The 12007-nt window shown below is 42.9% G+C and overlaps 1 protein-coding gene across 1 annotated transcript; it reads left to right on the forward strand.

Moving 5' to 3' along the window:
• Positions 1-318: 318 nt before the first annotated feature.
• On the forward strand, positions 319-11665 carry LOC130454424 (keratin, type II cytoskeletal 2 epidermal-like). The gene is made up of 9 exons (XM_056798166.1): positions 319-1047; positions 2344-2558; positions 3164-3224; positions 5067-5162; positions 6478-6642; positions 7394-7519; positions 8930-9150; positions 10701-10735; positions 10846-11665. The coding sequence occupies exons 1-9, from the start codon at positions 373-375 to the stop codon at positions 11244-11246; spliced, it is 1995 nt and encodes a 664-aa protein (XP_056654144.1). The 5' UTR covers positions 319-372; the 3' UTR covers positions 11247-11665.
• Positions 11666-12007: the final 342 nt, after the last annotated feature.

A 12007-nucleotide genomic window follows, 5' to 3' on the forward strand; every position in this document is an offset into this window, starting at 1 on the left:
ATGTTCTCCCTCCAGTTGGGAAACCTGAATCCCAGTTTGGAGGATGCCCATGATCTCCTTTTTCTGATGATTTCACAAAAATCAAATTGCGTGTCAGATGCCCAGATAAACAAGAGACATTCGCAATCAAAGCAAGTTTTGGGATCCAGCTGATTAGTTGATTCTTAATGGCTATTAGCCCAATAATCACTCAACACACATAGCTTCCAGGCAGACCAAACCCATGCATAAGCATAGTGACACCCAGGAGTACAGACGCCTCCTCCTCAGGTATATAAGGGGACCCTTAAGATTAGCCATCAGAGGAGTTGAGTCTTCAGCCTTAACTTGCCTCACACATTGGAACTTTCTTTCCTTCTTTGGACTGTCATCATGAGCCGCCAGTTCTCTTGTAGATCTCGTGGAGGAGGAGGAAGTGGTGGTGGTGGAGGAAGCTGTAATTTCAGTGCGAGCTCCGTAAACAAAGGAAGCTTGGGTTACAGTGGGTCCTGCTCAAGAGGAGGGGGCCGAGGCTTCAGTGGAGGCTCTGCGGTGGTCTCCAGTGGAAGTCGGAGGTCTGTCAGCAGTTCCCCCTGTTTGATGCGCCATGGTGGAGGCATGAGCAGCCAGAGTCTTGTTGGCCTCGGAGGGAACAGAAGCATCTCCATCAGTGTGGCCAGAGGGGGCAGTGGTTTTGGTGGCAGAGGTGGCAGCTTTGGCGGAGGAGGTAGCTTTGGCGGAAGCGGCTTTGGCGGAGGCAGCTTTGGCGGAGGTGGCTTTGGCGGAGGCGGCTTTGGTGGAGGCGGCTTTGGCAGAGGCAGCAGTTTTGGAGGAAGTGGCTTTGGAGGAGGTCGGTTTGGGCCAGGTGGTGGTTTTGGTGGCCCTGGTGGATCTGGTGGCTTTGGTCCTGGAGGATTCCCTGGAGGTGGCATTCATGAAGTTACTGTCAACCCAAATCTTCTGGAACCTCTTAATATAAAAGTTGATCAGGAGTTCCAGAATGTCAGATCCGAGGAACGGGAACAGATCAAGAAACTCAATAATAAATTTGCTACCTTCATCGACAAGGTGAGTAGGAGACCCTGAGATCTTCTTCGCTCAGTATGTCTTGGTTGAGTCAGTGATTAGTGAAAAGGAACCATGGCCAGTTAATTTTATCTGGGGGTTGCCAGTGGACGATGATAAACTAATGAACTGGATACTTTGCATGGTACAAAGGGAAATGGAGAGATGGGACAATTCTACCTTGCCTATGGTAGTAGCAGGCTCAGTTTTTCATCCAGCCAGACATATATTAAGTGCCCTACTATGTGCTAGGCACTGTACTCCAGTACAGTAGGGATACAGAGAAAGGCTGAAGTCAGTCCCTATTTTCAAGGAGCTCACGATCTAATGAAGGGAGACAACATCCAAACACTTATACTCACAAGATGCATACAGGAAAAATTGGGGGTGGTGGTGGCAAATAACAAGGGAGGGCACCAGCATTAAGGGGGTTCAAGAAAGGCTTTATAAAAGGTGGGATTCTAGCTGGATTTTGAAAGACTTTATGACTGGCTTTCTCATTTCAGTCTAGCTGAAGGAGTATTGGGATTTAAATTTGTGAGAAAACATACTATCCAAAAACAACATAAAAAACGCTCATTGATTTTTGACGGTGGTCCACTAATCTGCCTAATCTTTTATGCCAAGTTAGAGATACATTTCAAGGGAGTAGAATGGTCCTTCCCACTTCTGTTCTGTGAGTCTCTTCTCTCTGTGGGGTAAGCCCTCCAAGAAACTTACAAACTTACATGCCTACCAAAATCGGGGCTTTTTGGTAAATTAAAACTCTGCCTTTAAAAGCAGATTTCATGCCTCCATGACCATAAAGTCTTTTTATTGAGGTCACCTTGGAATTTTATAGGGTTTGCTCCCACTGCATAGCAGGTGTAACTAAAACTCACAAGGCTCTTAAGAGCTTGGAGAAACCCTGCCCTCCAGTCCTGTCACAATAACCATTCTTGGGCACAATGCCAGTAAATTCTGGTTTTTGGTTTTCCTTGGCATATATGAAAGCTTTGCCAGGAATTCCACTAGGATTAGGGAGGAGCCCTTCTGGAGTCTTGGGGGCTGCTTGGTGGAATCAAAGAGATGATCTCTCAGGATGGGAAGGGTAAAGGATGAGGCAGTTGAGTGTCCCAAGGAAGGAGGGTATTAGTATATTCTCTGGCTAGTCAAATGGGTGATCAGTCCTGGTTGTGACTGGCAGTTTATCCATATCTCTGGCACAACCTATTCCTAGTTTCTGAGCCCTAGTGAAGTGAAGAGCTCATGACTTGCAAGGATGCTGAAGGTTAAGTCTTGGGGATTGGGAAATTGCAGGTACGTTTCCTGGAGCAGCAGAACCAGGTGTTGACAACCAAGTGGGAGATGCTCCAGCAAATTGATGTCAGTTCCCAAACAACCAACCTAGAGCCCTTATTTGAAAATTACATCAGCAGCCTGAAGCGCACGGTAGATTCTCTTGTGGCAGAGAGAACGAAGCAAGACTCAGAACTGAACAACATGCAGGATCTTGTTGAGGATTTTAAGAAGAAGTAAGTAAGAATATCTGGGGAAATACCAATGGAGCATGAATATTAATAAACACAATACATTCTCTGGGAGAACATTTTTCTACAAATGAGTTTCTGGGACAGAGAATGTCTCCTTTGAATTTCTTCAAACTATTCCTTAGATAACACTTCTAAAACGAAGAGGTCTTAGAAATTGCATTTCATATAGTTATTATTAATAATGCTGTTATTTACAGTGATATAATATACTGTTATTATTCCTCTGGCTATTATTATCATGTTTTCAAGGAGAGTCATTCCCAACTAAGATGATTTCAATTAAAACTGCTGTAAATCCCAGGATATGGGGTGTTTTGGGGGTAAGCCTACCAAAAAACAAAAAAGGGCAGGAGAGGAAGTTTGCATTGTGGAGGGAGCACCAGATTTAGAATGAAATAAACTGACTTCCAATCTTCTGACTTATTACCTGTGGGACCCGGAACAAAATCCCTTTACTTGTCAGGGGCTCAGATTTTTCATCTGTAAAATGCAGATATTAGGCTCAATGAATTCTGAAGATCCTTCCTGGTCTCAATCTTATGATCCTGCAAAGCTCCCACTGATCTCTTTCCTCTGGATCCTAACAGGTATGAAGAGGAAATAAACAAACGTACCAGCTGTGAGAATGACTTTGTGACAGTTAAGAAGGTAAGAGAAAGATGGGGTGTTTGGCTAGAGAGGGACCTCACTGTCTTCAAATGGCAGCTTAGAACAGGAAGGAGATCTCTCAGTATAGGAAGGACCAGGGAGATGTACTAGGAAGAAGAGAGTTGAAGGGTTGGGGAAGATACAGTAGAGTGCTCCAAGGAGGACAGGGGGTTTTAGTATATTCTCTCTCTGGCAGAACAGGTGAGCATTCATCCTAGTTGTGACAAAATAGCTTTTCTTTATCTCTGGAGCAACCTATTCCTAGTCTCTGAGCCCTAGGAAAGAAAAAGGCAAAACTGAAGGCAAAAGGAGTCCAAGAAATGCTGGTGGCCTTTTAAAAAGTTTCTGTCTTGGCCATTTATTCATTCATTTATTGATCCATTTATTTTTTTATAAAAACTCTTTATTAGAGTACAGAGATAATTACAAAATGATATTTTCCCTCCCATAGCTTATAGCCTAGTGGAGTAATTCTTTGGAAACAAAGATGGATATTCAGAAAGTGATGCAAAGCTCTCTTTTGGGGAAGGAGGAGAAGTGTTCCTTGTGGGACCATCTATTTTTATTGCTCACAAGTAATCTGCTTGATGTCCTTACCCAACCCTGGGAAAGTCAAGGACTCTCAGTTTGGTGGAGAATGCAGCAGAGTGACTTTCCTATGGCCCATCATGATATTACCCCTTTCCCCACTTTTATTTTTGAAAGGCAGCCCTTTCTGGTAGCAGAAGGCAGCCAATATGGCAGTAGCTAGGGATTTAGCTTATCCAGGCTTTTTCAATGACTTCATGATTGTTGCTTTTGACAGGGATAGTTGCAAGTGATTTGAGTCAAGTATAATGATATAAACACATAGGACTGTTTCTTATTTTAGAGCATATAGCATTAGTCAGGGGGAAAAGAGTACAAAGGAGAAAAGGGCATCCATGAGGAATGCCTTTAAATAAGCAATTCTATCTCTTTGGGCCTCAGGTTTGTCTTAACTATAAAAAGGAGTTTGGACTACTTGGTATCTTGTCGCTGGAATATTCTGAATGTTACTCCAATATGTATCAAGAAAATGGGGAACATTCTTTGAACATATAACCCCAAGATCTCTCAGAAATGCAACAAGAGGATTAAAAAGCTCTGTGTAGGAAGGCAAATTGGGCAAGGCTTATTAGGGGAAGAACTTCAAAGAAAATGCTGAAGGAACTTGTGTATGATGAAGGAAGGCTTTGAGGTGGGAGGCCTGGGGATGGGAAGAATTTCACCATCACTTTTTGAAGCACTTGGGGTTTAGGAGCATGAGAAACCATAGAGGGGAGGCAAGAAGATATGGAAACATTGAGGTGCATAGAGTGATAGACGCGTTCAGGAAGTCCTGAATTTAAATCCTGTCTCAGATCCTTACTAGTTTGCCCAGAACAAACAATTTAATTTCTCTAAGCTTCAATTTCCTCAATGGTAAAATGGGGATAATAATAGCACCTACTGCACAGCATGGTTGAGGGAATCAAATTAGATAACATGTGATTTTAAATGGAATTTCTCTTTCTAACTCTTGCTGCTGGGATGTATTAGAAATATGTAGGAATGCTGGTGATTTATGTGCGTTTATTTTGTATCCTGCAACTTTGCTAAACATTTTTATTATTTCCACTAGCTTTTTGGTTGATTCTCTAGGATCCTTTAAGTAGACTATCATATCATCTGCAAAGAGTGATAGCTTGGTGTCCTCATTGCCAATTTTAATATCTTCAATTAATTAGATAGCATGTGAAAAGCACTATGTAAACTAAAAGGGCTATATAAACATTGACCACAATCATATCATTATTATTATGACTTTATTACTCTTTCAAGGATGTGGACAATGATTACGTGAACAAAGTGGACCTGGAAACCAAGGTGAACCTGATGCAAGAAGAACTTGACTTCTTACGTGTCCTATTTGAAACGGTATGATTTTAAAAAGAATCATTTCTCTTGATGTTCATTGGGGATGATGACACTGAAGCCCTCTTTCCAGCTGGTTAGGGAGCTTTCCGAAGATCAGAACAGAGAGTTCATTGACAGCCTGAAATGGTAAGACCATTGAGCAGTATTTCCAGGTGAGACTATTAGCGGTAGCTTGTATAATGTGTGACAGGACAGTTAATGTCCTGAATTGTTCCACCTATATCATAGATTCAGTCATGTGAACTTTTAAAAATTTATTTTTCCTCACTTGTTTTTAAAATTTCTATTATTTATTTTGAAATATCCTTTTCTTTTTAAATTGAATTCTATATTCTCTTTCTCCTTCCTATTCTTCCCCCATCCACCGAGAAGATAAGCAAAATGATATCAGTTATACATTTGAAAGTGCAAAACATATTTACATGAAGCCATATTGTGAAAAAAGTAATAAATAAATAAATGAAGAAAATTTTACTTCAGTTTGCACTTTTGAGTTCATCGGTTCTCTCTACGTAGGAGGATATCACCTTTTCATTGAGAGTGCTTTGGAATTCCCTTGGATTATTGTATTGTTCATAGTAATCAATGCTTTCACAGTTACTCATCATTACAACATTACTATTACTGTGCACAATGATTTCCTGACTCTTCTCAATTCATTTTGCATCCGTTCATATAGTTCTTATCATGGTTTTTCCATCAACTAGAATTCTGCCCCAGAATTGCTTATTGTCAATAGAGTTGCCAATCAATGCCAGCTGCACCCTGTGCCAGCAAAGGATCTCCTGTAAACTCTTTCTGACCATTTATTGCCTGACCCCCTTACCATCTGTTAGCTGAGTTTTTAAAGCTACTGCCACTACTACCACAGTCACCTTCAATTCCCATGGCTTGTGCTGCTGCTGAACTCAAGGTCAGGTCCCCCCAATCCCATTGTCTTTCCTATTGATCTCTGAAGTTGTCTTGGGGAAAATATCTCAATTTGACCTTTTGTTGGCTCTGCCACTCCAAAATTGTCATGAAGAGTTATTTTAAACTTTTTCAGAGGGGAATGTTGGGAGAGTTTAACTGAGTTGCTGATGGTACTGTGCCATCTTGGCTCTCTCAATCACCTGAAATTTAAACAAGGCATCGGAGACAACATTTCCATTGGTGACATGACTCAATAAGTAGGCATCGTCCTTGAATGGGAGAGGGCCACTGAAATAGGAGTCTGGGTGTTGTCCCACCCTGCCGAAATGTTCTGCCTATGATCTCACTTACTTTCCCATATCCCTGCAAGTGGGAGTCATGACCAGAGTTCTGTCTATTTCAGGAGGAATCCCAGATGCAAAAATGCATCACTGATACCAATGTGATCCTGTCCATGGACAACAACCGCAACCTAGACATGGATAGCATCATCAAGGAGATCCAAGCCCAGTGTGAAGAAATTACAATGAGGAGCAAGACAGAGGCGGAAGCCCTATATCACAGCAAAGTAAGAACCTAACCAGTCCCATCACCATAGATTTTGAACTCAAGCCAGGGAGCTGCAGAAGCTTATGGGTAATTAGAAGTGATAATAAATTCACTGCCTGAAGTAGAGATTCATAATGCTTATCATCATCCCTACTTCCTCAAAGGACCCAAATCTAGGTCTATTTTCCAAATTCCCTTGGAGAATTATAGATGACATCTTAGTCTCTATAGGCTGGTAGAGGATAGAAGCTACCATCCATTGACTTCTTCAGATGTTCTAGAGCTGAAGTAGCTAGGTAGCACAGTAGATAGAGTTCCAGGTTGGGAATAGAGAGGACATAGGTTCAAATTCGGCCTCAGATACTTCCTATTTATGTGACCCTGGCCAAGTCACTTAACCCTGTTTGCTTTGGTTTTCTCATCTGAAAAAAATGAGCTAGAAGGGGCAGCAAGTTAGCAAAGTGGATAGAGTGTCAGGCTTCAAGTTGGGAGAACCCAAGTTCAAGTCTAACCTCAGAGACTTCCTAGTTGTGTGGCCCTTAAACCCTAACTGCCTAGTCCTTGCTGCTCTTTTGTCCTAGAACTGATTCTAAGACAGAAGGTAAGGGTTTAAAAAGAAGATATCCTAGAGTTTATCAGTCTTGAGGAGGAGGGCATGGAGGGGGTTCAGTCATCATTCTCTGGGTCTAGTCATGGGCAACAAGCAAAACCCACTACAAACAAACCTCTTCTCCTTCCCTCTTTCCCTATTTCTTTCTCTGCAACTCTAGTATGAAGAACTCCAGATCACTGCAGGGAAACATGGAGAGAGCTTGAAGGAAGTCAAGATGGAGATCAGTGAGCTGAACCGCATGATCCAGAGACTTCAGGGAGAAATTTCCCATGTGAAAAAGCAGGTGAGCCTTGACTTCAATTTGCCTTTCTGGCTGGTCTCAGTGGGAGGCTTGGATGGTGTACTGAATGAGTTTTAAGTTTCTTCTAAGGCAGTGAAGAGCCTTGTGAGTCTGTGAGAGACAGAGACAGAGACAGAGACAGAGACAGAGACAGAGATGGATTCTACTATTTGCAGACAAAATTAGCCTGAACATGAAATGATCCCACATCTTGGAATTAACATTTTTCCTGATTTGGTGCTGTGTTGTACACCACACAGACTCAGCGTCTGCCTTCTAAGGGGTGCAATTGTACTTCTTGTACGTACAAAGACTCATTGTACTTTTTGGGCTTTCTGATCAAGAACTCTCTCTCACAGACTCAAACTCTGTTCTTTTATTCCCTATGTGACCTAGGACATGCCCTTTAAGGTTTCCAGGTCCCAGTTTCTTCTTTGAGTAAAGTGAGTGAACTGGATTAGATGATTCTACAGTATATCCTTGATCTCTAAACTCCCTGATTGAAGTAGTCAGTCACATTGTGTACTACGATGTGCCAAGCACTGTGCATCTAGGTGACTATATCATTGGGCCTGGAATCAAGAAGAACTTAGACATTTATTAGTTGTGTGACACTGAGCAAGTCACTTAACCTCTGCCTCAATTTCCTCACCTGTAAAACGGGGATAATAGTAGCACATACTTCCCAGATTTGATGTGACAGTCCAATGAGATAACATTTGTTAAGCACTTCACATAGTGCCTGGCCCATTTTAAGTGCATGATAAAGGCTTGTTTCCTTCTTTCCTGAGCATTAGAGATACAAGGAAAGGCAAAAGACATTCTCTGAACATTTTCCATTTTCTTTTCTTTAAAATGTTAAAATGGGGCAGTCCGTGACTCAGTGGATTGAGGGTCAAACCTGGAGGTGGCTCTTAAAATAGGTTTAAACCTGACCTCAGATACTTCCCAGCTGTGTGACCCTGGGCAAGTCACTGAATCCTCATTGCCTAGCCCCTACTGCTCTTCTGCCTTGGAACTAATACACAGTATTGATTCTAATATGGAAGGTAAGGGTTTAAAAAGAAATAAAGAAAATGGGGATAACAATGTCAAGCCTATCATTTCATGGTGCTGTCATGAAAACTAAATGAGGTCATGGATGTGTAGACATTGGTACACATAAATGCAAGGGATGACGATTGGTGATGACAATGCAGAGATAGGAGTGCTTTCATATACCAGTAGCAAAGTCTTTGTAGCCCTCTTCAGAATTGTAGCAATGATAATGGCACTCCCAATAAGACTTGAATTGGTCCATCGACCTTTCTGTTTCCTGTTCACTTTGCCTTTCTCTTTCCCTGGGCTGTGTAGCTGCCCTCTCCCATGGCTTCTCATTGACCCACAGAACCTCTCCTTCCCCTTCTTTTGTAGTGCCAAGCTGTGCAAGACTCCATTGCTGATGCAGAGCAACGAGGGGAGCATGCTCTCAAAGATGCCAAACACAAGATGGAGGAGCTGGAAGAAGCTCTCCATAAAACCAAGGAGGAGCTGACCCGCCTGCTGAAGGACTACCAGGAGCTGATGAATGTCAAATTGGCCCTGGATTTCGAGATTGCTGCCTACAAGAGGCTGCTGGAGGGAGAGGAGGAAAGGTAAGGGCACTGAACGATGACTCACATTTTATGGATAGCGATGAAGACTGATAGAAGCCCCAAGTTGGCACTTATTCCTCCTCTCTTCCCCTGGAGGAATGACAGAGAGGGAGGATTCTGGGGATGAGGAAAGGCACAAGAAAGCTAAGGACCAGAGAAGGGGGAAATACGGCAGCTAAAAGTTATATCTGCATTGAATAGGACCGGCTAATTGTCAGGGTAAGGTGGCAGAAGGGAAGGGGAAGCAACAAACAAGATGTGCTTCAGGCAGGATATCTGGTTTAAGCTCTATTTTTGCTACTTATTAGCTCTGGGACAGGTGACTTGCCCTCTCTGGGTCTGTTTCCTCAATTGTAAAATTCCTTCCCAACTGTGGCATTTTATGAAGCTAGGTCTGAGTAGAACAGAATTGCTGAGACCAAAGTATCCCCTAGGTAAGGTTTTAAATTATATCTCCTATTCCACCTCTGAAAGAATAAACACAATTTCACCTTACACAAGTTCAATTTTAAAAAATTTTAAAAAATCGTTATTCAGTAGTTTCTATTGTGTATAATTCTTCGTGACCACATTTGGGTTTCTTGGAAAGATGCTGAAGCGGTTTGCCATTTCCTCATTTGACAGATGACGAAGTGGAGGCAAACAGGGTTAAGTGACTTGTTCAGGGTCACAAAGCGAGTTAGTGTCTGAGACCAGATTTGAACACAGGAAGATGAGTCTTTCTGATTCTACACCTGATACTCATCCATGCACCATCCAGCTGCCCTATAAATACATTCTGCCATTGCTTAAATAGAAGTCTATAATTTGGCAGCAAAAGCGGGGGGGACGACAGATGATTTCATTTTCTTCTTTTCAGAGAAAGGTATAAGTCATGGAATGGTAGCTCTGCTTAAGCAGACCTTTAGGCTGTATGTGAAGGGCTGTAGCTTAGAGAAGAGTTGATGAAGATTTCAGCTCGGGGTAGCGGCATGTAGAGAATACAGAAGGGACAGTCTTATTCTAGGTCCTCCTGGATCAGAATGAGAGGTGCAGCTTGACTTTTTATTTGAGTGAATTTTAAGAATACCAGACGCAATATCATTTGTTTAAAAAAGCTGGAAAGGCAAATGACTCTTTTCAGTTGGCCCATCCAGGGTCCTCCCCACCTCTTTTAGAAAAACAAGAGCATTTACAGGTAAAGAAGTGGGAGCATTCCAAAGGCAGGCCTGTACCAGCGTCTTAAAATTATGATGTCATTGTTGAAGAAAATGGGATCGTTGAAGTGGTATTTGCCACTGTTTCCTTATGGGAACTCTGATTTGCTGAGATTGATGAGGAAAAAAATAGCCGTCCCCAAACCCATTAGTCAGGTGGGATGTCGCTGGTGAAAGCCAAAGAGCCATTCTGAGGTATTTTGGCTTTTCTTTCCCCCTCATGCAGGGCATTCCCCCTCTCCCCCCACTAATGAAGACAGAGTTCCACACCGCTGGGTCTTGGACTGGGGTTACAAAATAAAAAAAATACAATTTGATCACAGTATCTCTCCCCCCCCTCTTCTTCCCCGATAGAATCTCTGGAGAAGTCTGCAGTAACGTGAGCGTATGTAAGTAATGTGGGTTGATCCTTCTTTATGGGATCCCTTAAGTGGGAGTATTAGGAGTGGGTATGTAGAGGGAGACAGGATGCTCATTGTGACTTGGTTTCTCTCTACAGCTATAAGCAGCAGCACTATCTCATCCAATGTGGCATCCAAGGCTGGCTTTGGAGGTTCTGGAGGAGGAGGCAGTGGTTCTGGAGGCAGGGGGTCTGGCTCTGGAGGAGGAAGAAGTTATGGCTCTGGAGGCAGTGGTTCTGGAGGCAGAGGGTCTGGCTCTGGAGGAGGAAGAAGCTATGGCTCTGGAGGCAGTGGGTCTGGAGGCAGGGGGTCTGGTTCTGGAGGAGGAAGAAGTTATGGCTCTGGAGGCAGTGGGTCTGGAGGCAGTGGGTCTGGAGGCAGGGGGTCTTGCTCAGAAGAAGGAAGAGGTGGTGGCTCTAGAGGAGGTTATGGATCCAATTCAGGAGGAGACCAGGGAGAAGAGGGCTGTGGCTCTAGTGTGTCTTTCTCATTCAGATAAAGTTGATGCTCAAATGCCTCCCTACACAGATTGCGAAAACAAGCTTTCCTTTGCTCCTCTTGCTGACAGTGTTTCAAACTACACCACTCAGCTTCTTTTCAGAGGAGAAAGAGATGCTCAAGCATATTTTCTGAGGGCTCTTGCCTCCACCGCCCCTCCAAAAGGGTCGGCTCTCCTGTGTTAGGGGAAACTCTCCTAGGGCTCAGGGGGATGTAGCATCCTTTGTGCTCCCAATTACAATCTTTTTCAATGGCCTCTTCTGATTAACAGCCCCACTTTTGAGTCCTTCTTTCCCAGCATGTAGAAAAAAGGAAAAAAATAAAAGTTACATTCCTTGTGTACATAATTCCTCTTTCTGACTCTGCTGTCTGAAATGTTATTCTGTCCTTACCCATGTCTATACAATAAATTTCATTTGCAATTCACATTGTTTCTGTCGTAACCTTCTTTTGGGTCTGGTTAGAGGAATCTAAACTGTTCTTCACTCCCGTGTAGGATGGAACAAGAAAAAAAATGGATTTCATTAAAACTTTGGTTTAACATAGGACTTTGAAAAAGAAAATAACCCCAGATTTGAGAAGTCCTGTCCTTCACGTGTTGCTGCTCTTTTCAGAACCCCCTCCCCACACACCCAGTCCAAGAAATTGCATTCTAGACAAAATGGCTTTCAAAGTTCCAAAACTTCTATCCCTGGAAATCTTTGAGGTCAGGAAAAAAATCCCATCCTTTTGACCTAGTCATAGACCCAGAGGAAGGTGAAT

Source organism: Monodelphis domestica, chromosome 5 (genome assembly GCF_027887165.1).
Source record: "Monodelphis domestica isolate mMonDom1 chromosome 5, mMonDom1.pri, whole genome shotgun sequence".
In the NCBI taxonomy this organism is placed as follows: Eukaryota; Metazoa; Chordata; class Mammalia; order Didelphimorphia; family Didelphidae; genus Monodelphis; species Monodelphis domestica.

Coding starts and splice junctions, on each gene's coding strand:
- LOC130454424 (XM_056798166.1), top strand. CDS start 373: ATGAGCCGCCAGTTCTCTTGTAGATCTCGTGGAGGAGGAGGAAGTGGT. Junction 7,520..8,929: donor TTTCCCATGTGAAAAAGCAG/GTGAGCCTTGAC, acceptor CTTCTTTTGTAG/TGCCAAGCTGTGCAAGACTC. Junction 10,736..10,845: donor CTGCAGTAACGTGAGCGTAT/GTAAGTAATGTG, acceptor TTCTCTCTACAG/CTATAAGCAGCAGCACTATC.